The sequence below is a fragment of the Panicum virgatum genome, chromosome 2N (genome assembly GCF_016808335.1).
Source record: "Panicum virgatum strain AP13 chromosome 2N, P.virgatum_v5, whole genome shotgun sequence".
In the NCBI taxonomy this organism is placed as follows: domain Eukaryota; kingdom Viridiplantae; phylum Streptophyta; class Magnoliopsida; order Poales; family Poaceae; genus Panicum; species Panicum virgatum.
The window spans coordinates 4,630,038-4,650,817 of NC_053146.1; the positions used below are offsets into that span (position 1 = coordinate 4,630,038).

A 20,780-nucleotide genomic window follows, 5' to 3' on the forward strand; every position below is an offset into this window, starting at 1 on the left:
CACGATAAAATATTACAAAAATAATAAATAATATTACGACTTTTACAAAACAGCTTTAAATTTAAAATTTACAAACAAAAAAATAGCAGCGGAAAACAATCTAACTTACAGAGCATTTTTACTAGAGAATAAATAAAACAAACTAACTAAATCGAGAACTACCGAGACGTGAAGACAAGGCGCCACATCGAGCCCACCGATATGACACCTAGTTAGCTCCTAAACCTGAAATAGGGTAAACAACAAACCCTGAGCAACTAATACTCAGCAAGACTTACCCGACCAGTGGGTATAACTTAGCCCACATATCTAGACATGCAAGGCCTTTGGCTGGTGGTTATTTTGCAGAAAACAGCGACTAAAGTGAGTCCTTAATTTCCATATTTTAGATCCAGATTCTATACAAATTAACTCTAATCCAATATTTGCATAAACAAACTATAGCAAACATAGTGGTGCAATCAAGAATAATTCAATATGTTCAACATTATATATATATATATATATATATATATATATATATATATATATATATATATATGAAATTGCCGGCTACAAATGGTGGTAGCTGCCCCCCGACGGGCGGTAGCTGCCCTTCAACGCCAGATACGTTGGATGCCGATCGGACGGCACGATCGCCGGTGTAATCAGCTGAATCACTAGACACGGTGCAGCATGTTTTGCAGACATACAACTCCTTTCTGACAGGCTACAGCTCATACGATCGGGTAGGGGAGGGGCTTATGCTGTAGTGCATGCAGTAGCGCACCTGTCACGCATCTCATGCAGGCGGACCAGTGAGTTGACACCAGTTTTTTTTCTTTGGCATTAATTCGCCTGTGTTGATGCTTGTAGGGACAGTGAGATCTCGTGCGGATTCACCAGGTACTGGGTGAAAGCAGGTTTTGCCTGTAGATGCACGCTTGCATCCCAAGGGGGGAACGTGCCGGCGGCATGCCGACAGAATTGCTTGTAGAAGGCACAGTTTGCCGGTAGACATGCACGGTGCTTGTTTGAGCAGGGGCAAATGTGGATCCCATTGTTTCCACCCACCCTCTAACGTATGACGCATTGAAATAACTATATTTCCCTGCATCCCAGTTAACGTTGATCGCCGGTGATTATCCCATTTTATTCAAGCCGACGCCGAGGTGCCAAAGTACACGGAAGCGGATGCCGTCTTGGCCAAACTGTGGAAGGGCCATTTTTTCTCCCTGATCTGCCTTGCATGAAGGGGATCGGCGACATTTAAATCGTATCTAGCGCCTGTACGACAAACCAGTAGCTGGCTTCTTCATTCACTCGACGGCACACCCTCTAAACCATGCACCGAGCCGTATAGCAAAAGTGTCAAATCGTGTTTGACCCACCCCTCCACAGAGCACCGTGCAGCGACTTTTACTTCGGGAGTGGACAGGCAGAGTAATTTTGCACACCCACAGCAGGCGGCGGTAGCTCGGACAGCAACCCACCCGGCACAAAGCATTCACCGATCCAGTATATAAGCCAATTTCGTCCATTCCACCCAGGAATACTGCTGGAGCTCATGGACCACGGACAGGTAACATCCCCAGCGACGTCTTTTTCTCATTCTCGTTTGCTGGCTCTTTCTGTTTTTACGCTCATGAACCCACTGCAACAAACAACATTTAACAGTGTATGATCCAAAATACACAGGCCAAAGGAAAGGGGGCAATAGTGATGGCAGAGGAAGACACAGAAAAATCGAGGGAAGCAATGGATCCATGGAGACAAACCCAACATTGAAAGGCTCCGGATTAATAGCACGCAGGACAGCTGGGTGGGTGTTGAATTTACGTACGCAGTAATTTTCCAGAACGTCCAATCCAACAGGCTAAATAAAATAAATGCCTACTCTGCAGTACTTTCAAAGGACACACCCCTTGCACACCTAGCAGCCTACATCTTCTAGACATAACTTGCAGTGTTGTTAGCAGTCGGAAGCGACGCGCCTTGACACCATAGCAGTCAGATAAACATGTTTCATGTTGACAGTGGGGGGTGGGCAGCTGGCCACCGTTGTAGCAAATCCACACCTATACACCATCTTCATTCTCCGTCCGGTCTCAAGTTTCCATCAACTTCACATTTGCATTCCACAACTCACTACTGAAGTACACAAATAATTAAACGTATCACGAGTAACCGGAAATTACTCGACTTCTGAAGCATCCTAAATCTCGCGAGTGACAAGAAGTCACTCGGCTTCTACCGAGTCCTATTAAGCATGGCATCGCTAGCGACCCCTATATACTAGTATAAACTCAAGGTATCTGTCGGTACGCTCAGACAGGAGTACCCTCTCCTACAAGACAAGGACGAAGGCGCTCAGGAGCGGCAACCACGGACCACGGGTCCGGAACCCCGCGGACAGGTCCCAAACCTCCGCAGGCCGGACCTGGGCCTCTACAAGTGGAAGCCGGACCTCCAGGAGGCCTGAGTCATCGAGCCAGCTAAGGGATCCGGACCCAGCACCCTATTTGGGCAGGAGTCCGGAGACCTCGCAAGCCCCTGTGGGCACGGCCGCCGACCCCAGGGTCCGGCGCCACCACGTGTCCCACAGGGCCGACCTCCGGACCTCTGCTCCCCGCTTGGGCAGGGGTCCGGAACCGCCACATGCCCCTGTGGGCGCGGCTGCCGACCCCCGGGTCCGGTGCCGCCACGTGTCCCACGGGCACGAGTCTTCTGCCTGAAGCCAGCCCTCCTGCCACATTAAATGCCGGTGGTTGGGACGTGCGCTGCCAGACCAGGGCATGGGACGGCTTCTAGCAGACTGCACAAGCGTGACAAGACAACACGGTAAGCCCGCCTGTTTCCAAGGCGGCTCGCCTGTTACCGAGGCACACAACAATGTCTCAGCACCGCGCGCGTGGGCGACGAGTCATGATGGCCAGCTACTAACTGGAGCAACAGTGCACGCTGCTACAGCGGACTGAGTCAGTAGTTCGGCGCTTCATCATAACCTCGACGCGGCTGCAGAGGTTAGACTCTACTCCGACAGGATAGCTCAAGACCATCCTTGGTCAGAAGCTACGCACGGAGGCCGACGACAAGATTTCCGAATCAGAGGCATTGAAGGCCAAAGTGTAGTTTATAATACATCGCCGGGCCCACCTATCGGGGTCCCGCTCAGTGTACTGCTCCCTTTGGGCTTATAAAAGGGAGAGCACGCACGGTAGAAAGGGGGGTTCCAGAGGTTCCACAAGTTTTCACACATGTAGAGACTGGCATAGCTCCTCCCCCAGTTTGCACACAAGCTCAGGCAATACATCACATAGTGGACATAGGGTATTACGCTCCGGCGGCCCGAACCACTCTAAATCCTTGTATGCCTCCGTGTTCTTACGCCTCTAGATCGAGCATTCCTTGACTGCCCCCAAGCACATCCTACACTTAGGATTAGGCGGGTGCATTCCGCCACCCGGCTGTGGTTTTCCACACCACGATATTTGGCGTGCCAGGTAGGGGGCTAGCTTGGTTTCCGCTTGATCGCCCACTTGGGATCTCCATGGCTCGGATTGTCGAGTCCCATGACCACCCGATGGGGGAGGACGCGGCGACACCCGCGCCGCAGGTCTCTCGCCGTCCAACGCCGAGGGCTGCTGCCCACGGCGTGCAGCAGCGTGCAGCAGAGCACGCCCCCAGAGCCCCCGCGCAAGCCGCTCCGAGCGAGCCGATAGCCGCGGCCAGGGAGCTGCTCCACAAACCGCCAGATCTGGCGGCCTCGGCGGATGTGATGAGGCAGTGGCACGACGACATCAACCGCCTCATCATCCTTGCCCAGGCCACCCCCGGCTCCACGGGGACTGGGTCAGGACAGCGTCGACGACAGGACGGCGCACCAACCTCTGCGCGCGTTCATACAGTGGGAAGCGCGCGGACAGCTGATCTGCGGGTAGAACTCAACTAATCCCAGCTCGCAACATACCTCACTCATGTGAGGAAGCCCACTTTGACGGAAAGCCCACTCCGGTCGCACTAAGCCGACTCAGGTGGCTCTCTCCGATGATAAGCCGACTCCGGTCGCACCTCCGACTCTACATCTTTGTAAGTCCTACCCTTAGAGGCCCAGCAGGGAATAAAACCTTTTCCTTTATAACTAGGTAGTACTTCCGTGTGGTCCAGTCCGGTGAGCCTCCCCCGTGGAGGGGTCCGGACCTCTGCGAACCTGGTTCAGGGAAGCGTACTCACCCTCCGGGGAGGTCCGGAGCCATATAGCCGCTTGGCCTGGTTCCGTACCCTAAGCCTGCATGCTCTACCTCCCTAGGGCGAGTACCGTAGTACCTAAGACTGGGGGCCCGGAGGTCCGGACAGCTCCGGCCTCATAAACCCGTGTTCTGGCTTACATCGCATATCTCATGTACAACTAGTTATAAAGGAAAAGTTCATTCCCAGTTCGCCTCTAAGGATGTTACATTCCAATTTCAATCTACGCATTCTGTTTGCGCTAACCCCCGCGTGGTTCCCACTCCTGTGTCCGAATTGAGTCGGCCGGCATGTGGTTCAGTTTGGGACCCCCTCACTGCTAGAGGGGGGGTCCGGGTCCTTAGGAACCTGCTTCGGGGAAGAGGTACTTGTTCCCGGGATGGTCCGGAGCCCTGTGCAGCCGCTTAGCCTGGTTCCGTACCCTAAGCCTGTGCACTCCACCACTCTGTAATAGGTGCCCTAATACCTGGAACTGCGTACCTAGAGGTCCGGACCTCATTCTAGCTTGAGGACTGGCCTCCTAAGCTTTGTTCCACAAGTTCGGCTGCGTATCTCAAAGGACCTCTGCCAACAGGATTTGAGACCACGTGGGTATGTTACTAAACGCCAATCCTAAGTCATGTGCAGGGCTGCTCGGCCACCATCCGAACAGGCTCCTGACCCTTGGCGACAAGGCGTGCGCCGAGGGCGGACTTCAGGCGACGCAGGCGCTCGACAGCAAAATACAGGGCGGGAAGAACGGCGTTTCCCGACGACTCCGACATTGTTCAGGCCCCACCTGCGGGTTCGTACCTATGGCAGTCCCGCCTAAATTAATCCGGCTTAAGTGCGCTAACCATCATCAAAACGACAATCAGGGTTAACACGCACTTAAAACGGAGTAATCCGTCAGTGCTGTCGGGTAAAATCCCGATTAAACCACTTGAAACACGATCGACAAAGCAGTCCAGAGAATGCAACATTCCACAAATTTTACAACACAGAGTATAAAACTAAATTACTATTACAAACCGAGTTTGAATTCATAAAAGTATAACAGAGTTCAAGTTTGACGAAAAACGAATGATAGTCTTGCGTCGAAACCAGACGTCATGATGAAGCCCGTACATGACGTCAATCGTAACCTCCGATGTACCACCTGAAAAACAAAGCCACAAGCAAGGCTGAGTATACTAATACTCAGCAAGGCTTACCCGACTAAGGGTATACTTAGCCCTTTATCTAGACATGCAAGGTTTTTGGCTTGAGGGGTTTGTTTTGCCGAAAAGCAGTAAGAATAGATCCTTAATTGCAGGTTTTAGCTTGCAGGTTCTAGTTCAATTAACCATTCTAGGTGAGCATCTATCCAATATCATACATGGTGAAAACAATTATCTTTTATCATCCAATCAACCATATTCATCATCATCATCTTTCACTTCTTACTCTATGTGGCAAAAGGGTTAAGCAGTCCCAAACCGTGAGAAGCGGACAATTTAAATCGAATTTGTTAACCTGGCCAGGCAGACCTAACCACACGTCATGTGGTTACTCCCAGAGTCACACGTGCAACATTTCCCCTTTCTTTCCGGGTTGTGGATCAGGGTCACCCACCTCGACTACAAGAATCCACGCCACAGTACGTCGGGTTGTGAGCCTTCTTGCACTCGCATGTGGCCGCATGAGAACAACGTTCAAAGAGGGTGATTGAGAAGTCCACTCGCCGGGTCGATCAGGTACTTAAGCTTACCGATTACCATATTTCTCGGCATGTGGTTAGTACGTTCAAAAGCTTAACCACCACTACCACACACTGCGGCCTTATCCATTTTCACTAAACAGACGGGGTATCACAAGTACCACAACCCCGCCCGTGAGCCTTATAATTGCAATATGTAGTAGACATTCAACTCCTATAATTCTCGCGAGTGACAGGAAATCACTCGACTTCTACCGAACCATTAGCCTAGCCAACTAGCGACCTACACATACTAGTGTTCAAGCATAGGTACCTAGGAATTATGCAGCTAAGGTTCCAAGCAACTCCTATAAACTTAAATGCACAAGTAGATAGGAATAATAATAAGTTGCATAAATTTAAAATATATAGGACATGCTCCGGGGCTTGCCTGGGAATAACACTAGGTCAGTGTTAGTTAGAGAATAACTGCTCAGAGAGTGTCTTCCTTCGGTCATGCACATCGGGATCCATTCGTCCATCTTCTAGACATGTCCACCATTCACCGCCTTCTGGCTCGACTCCAACGTCACATCCTTCACGTGGTTCACCTATCGTATCTAAATGAATTGCAACAATGCATATGTCTGAATGCACAGTTTCGAGTTGCTCAACAATGTAGATGTTATTATTTTTCCTTCACGATAAAGTTGTAGTCCAACATGATGTGAGTTTGGATGTGAAACTTCTTAATTAACATCCTCCTGGGCAGTCATTTATAGAGTAATAATTTTTATCTACACTAACTCATAAAAGAGCTGGGTGTGTTGCTTTTCTTTTATATTAGTACAGAAAAAGTATTTCTACACAAAAATAATTCTCCGGGCTAGGGAATGTAAGTGCCGGTAATGAAATTTGACCAGTAGGTTAGATTTCTTAAGATGAGCTTGTGGTAAAGTTTTCATAATTTATTGAGCTATACAGCAAGCATAGGAATTTAGATTCCTTTCCTAGGCATTTATTTAACTAAAAATCTACAGAGTAAACTACTTAGTTTCAGTGGCTAAGCTTTTACAAACATATTCACGTACTGAAAACCAAGCTCTAGTAAAAATATGAGATTTTTCTAATGAAGTAAACTAGGGTTTTTGATTTACAAAATTTATTCATGAATAAATCAAAAGGACTAGTTATACATTACTAAAAGTTCCCAAAATTTTTCTATAGCATCTAGAAACTAAGGTGAGGCTTCTGTAAAAATTTCAGCTCCAGAAAACTAATTTAGAACCCTGTGGATTTAATTCTATTTAACATAGGCATTAACCAAGATCCAATGAAACCTATAGCTAGATTTGTCAAAAAGTCCTCAAATTTTGCTAGAAGGATCATACACTCAACTAAAGCCTCTAGTATAAATATTAGATTTTTCAATGCAGAGGAGATATTTTTCTCAATTTAGCACACTTATTCATTTCATAAATACTTGAGCAGGTTCCACTCAAGTAAAAAGTCCCAAACCTTTTCTACAACATTTAAGAAGCATTATAACATCACTGTAAAAGTTTCAGCCTCTAAATCAAAGCATAACAGCCATAAGAATTTAGATTCATTTATCTATGGCATAAAGCAAGGTCTATTAAAAACTATAGCTAGAATTTTCCTATGGTCATGAAACTTTTACACAGAGCTACTCTATCTTCTAGTACACCATTGCCCAAAATCATATCCAGCACACGCATACAACTTGAGATACATTAAATGATAACTATTCTTTGTATTTTAAATAGAGCAAAAACTATTGAGAAAAAGAAAAAGTGCAAGTAACAAAACTTGTAGATCTAGTTGCAATGAACTCAGAACAATTGAGTTTGAATTTTTCTGATTTCTCTACGAATTTTTATGTATTTTCAAAGTTCACAACTTTGAAGTTCAAGCACATTTTGCAGATTAGACCCTGGAATGTTTGTTTCTTTTAACTAGAGGTCCCTGGCGGAACTCACAGAACAGGGGAGATGATGGCGCGGCGTTTCCCGGTGAGGAGAGTCGCCGGAGGTAGGGGAAAAGTGGGGGAAAAGTATGAGGGGCTCGAGTGCTACCTTCCGGTGGTCTTGGCTCGTCGGGAGAGGGCAGGAGGAGGAGGCTCCGCGGAGAGGGGCGGCCAGCGGCGGTCTGCTCCGGCGCGGCGGCGCTCCGGCGACCATGGGTGAAGGTGGCTGGGCTTGGGAGCTCCGTTGGGGCGAGGTGAAGCCGTTCCCGAGGTCGGTTGGAGCCGAGGGAGGGCGGAGGAGGGGTCTCCGCGTGGAGGCCGTGGGCGGCGGTGCTCATGGCGGCCATTGATAGCGGCGGCGGGTTTCCGGTGGGCGAGAGCGAGCGAGGACAGGCCTGTAAGGATCAGTGGAAGGTGAGGGAGGTGGTGGTACGCTCGGTTTTGGAAGAACGGGACCGCAGAGGGGAGCTCCACGGAGCTCAGGCGGGACCGACGACCATGGCGGGCGGCAGGCGGCGTTTCTGAGCGCCGGGGAGAGATCGGCCTGGGCTCGGCGCAAGGAGTGAAGAAGCGAAGTCGAAGTTGGCTTCGACGACAGCTTAAGCGGCGATGAGAGCATCGGCATGGCGACGCGTGGACGCGGACACCGAGAAGCTGTGGTGGCGCGAGCAGAGGAGATGGAGGTGATGGCAGTCTCTTAATTAACTCAAAGTTCCAAAATGCAGTTTGTAAATTCAGTTTTTCTCCTTCATACTGGCCTCAAATGAAAAAGTCTTGAATACCAAAGTTGTTCAAAATTTCGAGATCTACAACTTTTGTTTTAGACACATTTTCATTTGAACACTGGTTTGAAAGATAAAAATTGAAACTTGAATGCATTTGAAAATGTCGTATACGCTTCGGAAATCAACTTTTTCTCCCATTTTTGTGTAGCAACTCGAAAAACTTTGAACACGAAAGTTGTTCGTCATTCGAAAACCTATAACATTGATTTTAAGCAAACATCCATTTAAGCATCGGTTTAAAATTTATTTTGAAAACCTGTTTGTTACAATTTGAAAGATAAATTAAATATTTAAAAACTGTGATTTGAAGAACTCGTCATTTCATGTGCAAAATTTTATTTTCTCCCCTTGACATCAACTAGACTTTGGTTTACCATGATGTTTGTGATATGTCAAGGCAATTTCATATGCAAACTTGCATCATTTTAGAAATTATTTAAGTTTTCTCTCCTGTTTTCATATACACATAGACACATATACACATGCATAAAGAAACACACACATATATTATTTCTCGAAAGAAATGCATAATTTGAATTGCTCTTGCTTATTAAGCATGATTCTGTGTTTATTATTTCTTGCTTAGTATTTTAAAAATCTAGGATGTCACAGTACTTCACCCGCAGGTGGGCCCAGGGGCCACTATCGGTACGCTGAGACAGGAGTACCCTCTCCTACAAGACAAGGACGAAGGCGCTCAGGAGCGGCAACCACGGACCACGGGTCCGGACCCCCGCGGACAGGTCCCAAACCTCCGCGGGCCGGACCTGGGCATCTACAAGTGGAAGCCGGACCTCCAGGAGGCCTGAGTCATCGAGCCAGCTAAGGGATCCGGACCCAGCACCCTATTTGGGTAGGAGTCCGGAGCCCTCGCAAGCCCCTGTGTGGGCGCGGCCGCCGACCCCAGGGTCCGGCGCCGCCACGTGTCCCATAGGGCCGACCTCCGGACCTCCGCTCCCCGCTTGGGCAGGGGTCCGGAACTGCCACATGCCCCTGTGGGTGTGGCCGCCGACCCCCGGGTCCGGTGCCGCCACGTGTCCCATAGGCACGAGTATTCTGCCTGAAGCCAGCCCTCCTGCCGCATTAAATGCCGGTGGTTGGGACGTGCGCTGCCAGACCTGGGCATGGGACGGCTTCTGGCAGACTGCACAGGCGTGACAAGACAATACGGTAAGCCCGCCTGTTTCCAAGGCGGCTCATCTGTTACCGAGGCACGCAGCAGTGTCTCAGCGCCGCGCGCGTGGGCAACGAGTCATGATGGCCAGCTACTAACTGGAGCAACAGTGCACACTGCTACAGCGGACTGAGTCAGTAGTTCGGCGCTTCATCATAACCTCGACGCGGCTGCAGAGGTTAGATTCTACTCCGACAGGATAGCTCAAGACCATCCTTGGTCAGAAGCTACGCACGGAGGCCGACGACAAGATCTCCTAATCAGAGGCATTGAAGGCTAAAGTGTAGTTTATAATACATCGCCGGGCCCACCTGTCGGGGTCCCGCTCAGTGTACTGCTCCCTTTGGGCTTATAAAAGGGAGAGCACGCACGGTAGAAAGGGGGGTTCCAGAGGTTCCACAAGTTTTCACACATGCAGAGACTGGCATAGCTCCTCCCCCAGTTTGCACACAAGCTCAGGCAATACATCACATAGTGGACGTAGGGTATTACACTCCGGCGGCCCGAACCACTCTAAATCCTTGTGTGCTTCCGTGTTCTTACGCCTCTAGATCGAGCATTCCTTGACTGCCCCCAAGCACATCCTACACTTAGGATTAGGCGGGTGCATTCCGCCACCCGGCTGTGGTTTTCTGCACCACGACAGTATCCTATGGATCATGCAACTAGGGTTCCAATTAACTCCTAAAACATAATGCACAAGCAATACATAAACATATATATATAGTGAATCATAAGTTGAACTAATAGGACATGCACCGGGGCTTGCCTGGGGTAACACTAAGTCAGTGTTAATGCTATTAAGGCCTTGGGCCCTTCTGACCTTGGGTCGGGTCTTTGGTTGCTTCAGTGGGTCCTTCCATCTCCTGACGATATCTGTCGAACGCCGTCTTGTGGGTCGACTCCAACACCGCGTGCTTCACGTCCACACGTGTAACTCTAGCACACCTAAATGAGGTGCAATAATGCACATGCATGAATATATATGAAATGCCAATTAATGCACATGCATATGACCCAAATTAGTGCAGCTAAAATTCCCTACTTACAAAGAATCATACTAAAAAATGAACTAGTTTGCGGACTGTCCGCTATGCGGCAGCGGACTGCCCGCAGCTCAACCTTGCCGTCCCACCAGAACTACCAACGACGTCTCTGGACGAATTTCAGAACTCTCCGGCGGACTGTTCGCTCCCCATTAGCGGACCGTCCGCAGTTCACTCTGCCAATCCACCAGAGACAATGACGTCTCTGGACAAATTTCTCATCTTACCGGCGGACCGTCCAGCCCTCCTTGGCGGACCGTCCGCGGTTCATTTACGCGAGACCACCAGAAACACAACGTTTCTGGACAAACTCTAACCTAACTTGCGGACTGTCCGGCCCTCCTTGGCGGACCGTCCGCAGTTCACTTTTGCAGACCCGCCAGAGCCAACGACGTCTCTAGACCCACCCTAATCTTACTGGCGGACTGTCCGGCCCCCCCTAGGAGGACCGTCTGTGGTTCGCCTCTTTGACACCACACGACAGGCGGCAGCAGGTGCGGCGGCGGCGTCCATTCACCGGCGGCGGTGGCGCTCAACAGAAGGGGGAAAAGGCCGGGGAGCACAAGTAACTCACCACGAATCCATTCTTGTGATCGGTTCGGGCGGAGGATGACAGTAGAAGCGGATCGACGCGAAGGGGCAGAGCTCCGGCGGTGCTCCCATGGCGGCCGGCGATGGAGGGCCGATTCCGGCCGGGGAAGGCTCGAGTGAGGCTTGGGAAGGTGCGGGGGAGGTGGAGGACAAGGGAAGGAAGGTGCTCGTGGAAGGAATCGACGAACGGGGGCCGAAGGAGGGAGATCAAAGGAAGGGGGCGACGGCGGAGCGAGCGGATGAGCGGAGCTCGTCACTGGTCGAGGTGAGGAGGAGGAAAGAGGAGGAAATGACAGGCGGGTCCCACAAGGAGGTAATATATCTGGATGTTAACTGGGCGGACCGTCCGCCGCTTCCTAGCGGACCGTCCGCTGTTTTTCTAGGTGTTACAGCGGGCATGAGGCTGTCTGCACCGGGTGCGCTCAAGCATCCAGTACGCCACCCTTTAGTGCCGGTGTAGCGTAAAAAAATGGTGCACCGGATACTGCAAAGGCCTACGCCATTTTACCAGACAGTTTCCCACATGGCATATAGAACGCGGTACGGAGGAGATGCTATACAGCCATGCACGGCCCCCCTATGTCCTTTCGCGCCCGTCCCCAACTGCCGGTCCTCCCCCGCCGCGCAGCTTGGCCGCTCCTGCTCCTGCTCCACCACCGTGTCCGTGCTCCACTCCGTGTGCATCCTTGCTCCTCCGCCCCTGCTCCGTCGCGCCACTGGTCCTGCACACCGCGCCACTCGCATCGATGGCCCTGGTCCTCCACGCGGCCGCCGGCCGCACCTCCCCGTGCCTCGCCATGGAGGGAGGAGGGAGGGAGGGAGGGAGCCGGCCAAGAGAGGGGGGAGCTGGACGCACGCCGCCGCTATGGCCCCATGCGGACGCGCACCACGGATGCGAGCCGCCGCGGACGCGTGCACACTGCGAGCGAGGGATGAAGGGCGGAGGATGGTGCACGCAGCTGCCATCACGCGTGCAAGGGCCTGGGCGGGGATGGGCGAGGCTCGGCAGAGCTCAACGAGCTCGGCGGAGTGGCCATCGTGCGCAGGCTTGCCGCGCTCTCCGCCGCGCCGTTGGCCCGCGCAGGCCCACTGAGCTTGCACGCCACGCGCTCAGCCGCACCGGCCGCCCCGCGCTCCCGCCGCCGCCGAAGAGGCGACGATGCCATTGCTGCCTCGCCACGGCCAGCCTCGCGCGCGTGCTGCCGCCTCCGTCCCGTCTCACCGCAGCCGGCCTCGCACGCGCTGCCACCTCTGTCCCGCCTCGTCGGGGCCGGCCTCACGCATGCGCCACCACGTTTGTCCTGCCTCGCCGCCCGCCTGGCCGCGGTCATGCCACTCCGTGGAGGTGTGGCTGGCGTGGATGCGTGCAGGGGCCATGCCGGGGATGGAGGAGGCCCCCGCCGTGCGCAGGGCCTGGATGCACTCCGCCACCGCTCGCCGGCGTGGAGGCGTGCAGGGGCTGGGGCGGGGTGGAGAGAGAGGGGGGAGTGGAAGGAGGAGGGGCGTGGGGGGAGGACGATCTCCGTCGGCAGAGGGAGGCAGCAGCGAGGCGATGTGGGCAGAGGGAGCGAGGCGAAGGGGGGGGGGGAGAGAGAGGAAGATAAAAAATCTGATAAATGGGCCCTGCTGCTGGTAGTTGATATAGAGTAGAGGTATAGAAGATGAATGGCTACAGCGAAACTGGATATAGAGGACAGAATCTCGATGATCAGACAAGAATATTCCCTTTAGAGGATGCATTTAGAGTATGACGAGTGCGGACAACCTGAGCGCCAACAGCAGCCAGCCCTAGACCCTACAAGCCAGAAAACAACCTAGAAGATGGATGGGATACCCTAGGATGGCGGCGACCTCTGCTTTCTCGAGGAAGATGGTGCGAAGGAGGATGACGTAGGCGGGGAGAAGAGGCGGCGACAAAAAATTGCCCGCAAGAAGCCCGATCGGGAGTCACAGAGGTGTGCTACCTTTATGCACAAAGATGGGCAATATGCCAATTGTTAGGAGATGAGGAATTAGGAGAGAAAACTATTGGAGAGAGTTTTTACTTTATTTTCCAAAAAACAAAGATGGGCAGGGCCAGCTCTATAATTTTAAGGGCCCCTGGGCGAGAAAGAAGACAAGAGCCCATTAAACTAATTTTTAGTGTCAAAATCATAGTATATAGTAAGAATAATAAAATTACTTTGCAATATATGTATAGCCCAGTTAAAATATAACAATAGTGTAAAAACTAACTATAGCTTTGCTTACTGTGATCACGATCGCAGCGTCGTCTCCTCTAGCCCTCTACACCTCTCCGGCCTCCACTCTAAGCAGACTAGCAGATCATCTGTCGGCTCATCACAGACTGCCTCCGACTCGTAGGGATGCACACGCAGGGCAGTAGGGCAACTTGCAAGTCGCGATCGTGTCTCGTGGCGGTCGGCGGCGGCAGAAAACAAAGCGTCGCTACCCTGCAACTGCAAGCCTTGAAGCAGCCTCACCCTCACGTCACGGGCTGGACCTGGTCAACTGGACGGGTGATTTGGCCTAATGGGGTTTCAATTAAAGGCTTATTATATCTACTAATACTACTGGTTACATATATGATCTTGGGCCCCCTAGCCCCGTGGGCCCCCGGCGGTCGCACCTCCCGCCCACCCACTAGAGCCGACCTTGAAGATGGGAAAGACCGATAGGAAACTCTTGGAGGTGCCCTTAGAGTTGGGCGTTGTCTCGTACCTTTGGAGGATGGCTAGTGGGCTTGTGAATTTGTGATGGACTGACGCTTGAGTTTGAGTGATTGACGGCCCAACTTCCTAAAGCCCAAAATCAAAGCGTTATCTTTCTCCTCCCGGCTCCAGATCGACGAACCGACTACTTGTGGCGCATGGCGCATGGCGCATGGCGCATGGTGCAGTACTCTGGCCGCGCTGGCCAGGTAAATGGTGGCCGCCAGGGCCCAGCTTTCACTTGGGAAAATAGGAGATTTAGTTCCACATGAGTGCAAGCCAGTGAAGCTAGGTCTTTTTAAGGAAAAGGCTATTACCATACTGGTGGCTCCGTCACTCACTCGTTTCAAGATAACTTATGAGGGGATAAGGTGGATCATATACTAATGGTGGAGTCTATATCAACAATAAACTATTATGCGAGTTGGCTATTAGATGGCCTGTAAGTGATTTGGCACTAGTATAAAGCTAGCAACAAACTAAATTATCAGCCTTAATCCGAACCGTGAAGCGGTTCATGGACAAGGCCTGCTCAGGCTAAGCTGAGCGGCTACTGTAGCTGTGCTCGGCTGCCACTTCGCATTTTTCTTTTCCACTCCAAACTATATAAAATAAGGGGGATTAAATTTAAGTCTTCACTACTGGATATTTATTATATTTTCATCATGTTACCCTTCAATCAATCTATCTATGCATAATGCATATGATGACTTTGTTATGAACTTATGACCTACGATGGGTGAAAAAAATAACCGAGGTGCGAGTGACGCCACAGTGGACAGTGTGAGTGTGTGACCCATTTTTTAGCTTCAAAACTCTGACATGTCCCTCAAAAAGCTCGGAGGGGCGGATGAATAACTTCCAGCTCAAATTACAAGTTATTCTAAAATTTTAGGATAAATTAATACTAAGAAGGTAAATTGATCATTTTGGCTTCTATTTATTATCTATATTTGACACCAGCTGATTCTTACATGCACTATGTAACTAGGTAAAGTGACTTATTGTTTAGGATAAATTTTGAATCCTAGAATAACTTGTTTTTTTGGACTTTGTTGGAATAACTTGTTTTTTTGGGATTTTGTTGGGACGGATGGAGTATAGAGTATTGATCTCTCAGTTCAATCTTTTGCTTTCAGCTGCATGATCTGTCCAAATTGCTGAGTCATCACTGGTACCGGTGGACCACGGTTGGATGAGCACACACACTTGTACGAAGAGCTGTCTGCTTTGCCTCTTGTCACGCCAAGCAATGAATCCCATCCAACCAATAGATTTGCTTTCGCCACCTGACCTCTTCCCTCGGAGGATCTTGTTCTCAGCTCGTGGCCACATCTCCGTTGGATAAGTCCATGACGTGTCCTCTTCTCTTCCACCTCTGTTAACATCAGTCAATCCACTGAATTACTCCAGTAAATAGCACCATCACGCCTCAATAATTCATCTTCCAGAAGGAAAAGCCAGATAAAATCGAGCTCTTTCGTCTTCATCCGGTCAGTCTTTTTTCAGAGACCTTTTCTACTGCTGAGGCCTCTACACCTGTCAGTCGCCACCCAGATGTAAAAAACTTGACATGCGGGGGGTAAGACCGCCCCCACGGTATTGTTTGAGAGGTAGAATGACCTTCTCACAGTAGGCTAAGAAAACCCCCGAACCCCTGCCCCACCCGTACACGGGGGCCCGTCGCCTTGTGAGTTATGCCGGGCTCCACAGTGCTTTGGACATGAGGCAGACGAAGAGTTTTTTTTAACCGGAGGCGGAAATTCGCCCCTTCCGGGGATCGAACCCACGACCTCCGGAGTGCCGCCGGACTGCCGGAACGAATTGGCCTGACATCCTTTGGCTCGCCACCCAGATGTGAGATGCCCTTGCAGGATTTCTCCCATTCAGACCCTGCCGTCAGAGATAGAAAGAGATCAGACATCTATCAGAGGCATCTGCAGATCCGATTCGAGACTAGTATGGCCTCTTGATCATTGTTAGTCGAGAGGATGGATATGGTTCGACGACCACATCGTTTCATTGCAGAAGAAGATGGAGCTGAATCACGTGTGCCACTTTATCGTGTCCAAACGGGACTCGGATTCTAGCGTGAAACAGTCGGCTGACTGACTTATCTCCAGTAGTGGAGAAAAAACGCCGGTCCAACCACCTTTTCGAGTGACAACGACATGTGCTTTGCGAGGGAAAATGCACCTTATCTAGGAGGGAAAAAGCAATGTAGCAACCAAACATTGTTCATCCAGAAGCAACTAGATGTTTCATGGATAAATACAAAGTGAATGTTGTAAAAACAAGAAAAAGTGTAAGAAGATCAAAGTTAATAAGTCTCAGTCCGAATATTTCATTTAACATTGCAGACTCAACTAGGTCGTTTAAGGGATACTCCTGTTCCAGAGTCTAAGTCGTTGTAGATTCATATTAAATCAAATTTCTTAACTTTAGGGCGAGTTTGGTTAAATTGGAAAAAGTTAGAATAAAGGGGAATTCATACCTCTACTTTGAAGTGTAATTATAGTTTTACTCTTATTTTTTCTAACTTTATGGTTTTGCCTTTTACTATATTCACAAGTAAATGTGATTTTACCCCCAGTCAACGGTCAAAATAGAGCCAAATACACAAAGATCAAGAGGAAAATCACAATGACTTGTGAAAAATAAAGGGAAAAATCACAAAATTTAAAAAAGGGCAAAAGTACAATTGCACTTCAAAACAGAGGCAAGAACACCAAAAAACCTAGAATAAAACTAAAAAGACAAATTGTAAGGCTGTCCTTGTTTTGAAGTCCAACTACACGCTTGCCCCTGTTTTATTGCAAGGCTGCCCCTGTTTTGCACGTTTTTAGGGCATCCATGCAATTGAAAGACAAAAAATAGAGGCAAACATGCAAATTTAATAAAATAGGAACAAATATGTAGTTGGACTTCAAAACAAGAGCAGTTTTGCAAATGGCCCAAATTAAAAGGGCCTACATTATAAAACAATAGCATGTACATAGTTAGGGCATCAAAGCTGTGTGCATCGTCGAACGCAGAGGTCGTGATGATTCTATCGCATCATCTCGAAAGAATGATTCTACGTGAATATGATAGGATCTAGTACCATTCTGGGCGGCACTCACCGATGTGCCAATGGTGGCGCGCCCAATTTGCCGTGTGGACCGACTCTTATCATATCAGTCCCCACCTCCTTGCGACTGAACGTAGCTTTCAGGCCAAAAAGCACGGTATGCTCGGAATTGCTAAGCTGATGCGGCACACATATGCTCATCCAGTGCCTGATCAGATGGACAGGATTCGGCCAATGCCGGCTCAATAAATGCCACATCACAGAACAATCATGTTGCATGCTCATCATCAACTTCTAAAATCTCAAAAAAAAAAGCTAATTGATGAAAACAAGGACTCATTTTTGGTATCAAGTTAAATACTAATGGCTAAGAGCATCTCCAAGAGCTCTAGTATAATCATAACTAAATTTAGAATTTTAGAAGCTTTGTAAAAAAATAGAAGACGTTTTATAGCATGGGTAAACCAACAGACTCTTTAAAAGAGCACTCTCCATATATTACAGTATCAGCGGACCCCATATGTCATACTCAATTCTTATCTTCTTCCCTCCCCACCTCCTCTCCTCTCGCTCCCGATGGGCAGGCTTTCGTGTCGCTGCGTCCTGCTACCCTCCTCCTCGCCTGCCAGCGATCCTCCTCCCGCTCGCGTTCCGGGACGGCGGAGGCGGCGCTCGACGGCGGCCCGGGACGGCGGCGTCGGTGCTCGACGGCGCTGCGACGGTGACCGGGGATGGCGGGGGCGGGCACGGCGCTCGGCGGTGATCCAGCATGACGGGGGCGGGGGCAGCACTCGACGACACCTAGGACGGAGGGGGCGGCGCTCGACGGCCGGCCGGGGGCGGGGGCGGTGGCGGTCCGGGATGGCGGGGGCAGAGGCGGCGCTCGATGCAGCCCGGGATGGCGAGGGCGACGCTCGGCGGGGGCGGTGCTCGGCGGCGGTCCGGGATGGCGGGGGCAGGGGTGGCGATGGCGCTCGACGGTGGGGTGGCGCGGGACATGCGCGGGAGGTGTGCGGGGGAGTAGGCCGTGAGAGATGGCGAGCGGGACAAGTCGGCTTTTTTTTGCCTAGCTATGGGTACGAAATAAAAAATAGGATAGCTAGCTAAGCAATATACAGAGTTTGTTGGATCCAAATTTTGATTAGATTTTTCTTTCTTTAGCTAACTCATTAGATATACAAAGTCTCTTGGAGGTGCTCTAACATCTGATTCCCTTTCTAATGCCAACTGATCCAAGACCCTGCTGAGACATACTTCTTCCATTTCAAATTATAAGTCGTTTTAACTTTTCTAACGAACTCTACGCAACTTGTGCGACACAACGGCCGTCCCCTAGGAGTTTTCAATTTTTCATCCTGACTACCAAGAATGGCACTGCTTACGTCATCGTCGGTCATCGGCGTCATGCGTGATAGAGATTAGTACTAGAACACAGGCATCTCAGATGCACGGTTACTGTTGCCGTTGGATGGCTATATAAGAGAGCTTAGGGTTCGCTAAACCTCATCAACATAGCTTCATTAATTCCCTGGCTGGCTGGCTTCCAACTCTTTATTCCGCAGAAAACGCACGTGCCACATACTGTATAGAGATATGCCAAGCATGCCCGCCGTCTCAGCCGCCACGGGAGCGGCGCCTCCGCCGACCAAGGTCGTCGTCGAGGACATCTACGGCTTCCTGCGCGTCCTCGACGACGGCACCGTGCTCCGGTCGGCGGCGGAGCCAGCGTTCTGCCCGACCACCTTCCCCGACAGCCACCCGTCGGTGCAGTGGAAGGAGGCCGTGTACGACAAGGCCAAGAACCTCCGCGTCCGCATGTACAGGCCGGCCGCCGCGCCCGCGGGGAAGCTGCCGGTGCTCGTTCACTTCCACGGCGGCGGGTTCTGCCTCGGGTCGTGCACGTGGGCCAACGTGCACGCGTTCTGCCTCCGCCTCGCCGCGGAGGCCGGCGCCGTCGTGCTCTCCGCGGGGTACCGCCTCGCCCCGGAGCACCGCCTCCCCGCGGCGGTCGACGACGGCGCCGGGTTCCTGCGCTGGCTCCGCGAGCAGTCCGCGAACCCCGCCGCCGCGGACGCCTGGCTCGCCGAGGCCGCCGACTTCGGGCGCGTGTTCATCACCGGCGACTCGGCGGGCGGCACCATAGCGCACCACCTCGCCGCGCGCGCCGGCTTGGCCGCCGCGGTCACCAAGCGCGGCGAGCCCGGCCCCGGCCCCGACGTCGACCCGGTCACGGTCCGGGGCTACGTCCTCCTGATGCCGTTCTTCGGCGGCGTCCGCCGGACGCGGTCGGAGGCCGAGTGCCCCGCGGAGGTGCTCCTGAACCTGGACCTGTTCGACCGATTCTGGCGGCTGTCGCTGCCGGCCGGCGCCACCAGGGACCACCCGGCGGCGAACCCATTCGGGCCGGACAGCCCCGGCCTGGCCGCGGCGGACCTCCGGCCGGTCCTCGTGGTGGCCGGCGGCCTCGACATGATGCGCGACCGCGCCGTCGACTACGCCGAGCGGCTCGCGGCGATGGGCAAGCCGGTGGAGCTCGCCGAGTTCGCCGGCGAGCCGCACGGCTTCTACACGCTGGACCCGGGGTCCGAGGCCACCGGCGAGCTGATCGGCCTCGTGCGCCGGTTCGTACGCAGCTGCTGCGCCGCGGCGCCGAAAGGTTAGCTCGGTGCATGCACGTGCCACGTAAGCCAGCATCAAGGTTCGTGCGTGCATGATGCATGCATAGTATTTTGCGGAGTTCAGCTGTATGCTTGTGTAGTGTAGTTCGGTTGATGCCGCGTGTCAGCTTATTACGAGGAGAGCTCAAATCGGCAGGGTAGTCGGTCACAAGTGTTTGTGTTGTGCTTGTGCTGCTGTGATGTGCCATCCCTATGAATGAAAAAAAAAAAGATCAGGTGAGGATGTTCTTCATTGCCCGGGTGACCACAAAATTAGAGAGTAACTAGGTGCTTGCATGCACCATTCACACCTTCATATGTATGTAAAAGATGTTGAAAGACTCGGTGCATGCATGTCCCATTCACCCTTCTTCATATGTATGTAAAAAAGGAAATGTTCCATCACTTAAAAAAACCTTTTACTTAGCGGCAGTAACATGGATCCATCTTAGTTATTAGTCCACGATTACTGTTGTCGTGACATGCATTGTATAGTGCAAACCCCAATTAGCAGCCATAAAAGTCAACACCTACTTGCATTACAATCATTGATCTAGAGTGAGGCAGTCCAATTGGTCTCCTCAAGGAGCAACGAACATTGATCTATTGGAAGAAACAGCTTACTGCTGTTCCAAATATACGTCGTCTTATAAATAAATGTGCATACACATATTTAAATCTTAGACAACCAAATGCTGAAACGCTTTTTTTTACCAGAAAATGGCCACAAAATGCTAGCTTGTTCCTAGTTCCTGTTCGGCTGGAAAAGAAAGCCGGTTGATTTCGATTGATTCAATAGTAGTTTGTGAGAGAGAATAAGCTGGAACAAGTCGAAATAAGCCGAAAGCAAACAAGCCGAAATAAGTACTGTGAAC

The 20,780-nt window shown here is 51.2% G+C and overlaps 1 protein-coding gene across 1 annotated transcript; it reads left to right on the plus strand.

Moving 5' to 3' along the window:
* The first annotated feature begins 18,768 nt into the window (after positions 1–18,768).
* Positions 18,769–20,255, plus strand: LOC120659394 (probable carboxylesterase 15). Its single transcript, XM_039937521.1, has one exon. It carries the CDS (start codon positions 18,842–18,844, stop codon positions 19,907–19,909), a length of 1,068 nt encoding a protein of 355 aa, XP_039793455.1. The 5' UTR covers positions 18,769–18,841; the 3' UTR covers positions 19,910–20,255.
* Positions 20,256–20,780: the final 525 nt, after the last annotated feature.

Bases quoted from the DNA above. Each gene is read 5' to 3' on its own strand.
- LOC120659394 (XM_039937521.1), top strand. From the start codon at position 18,842: ATGCCAAGCATGCCCGCCGTCTCAGCCGCCACGGGAGCGGCGCCTCCG.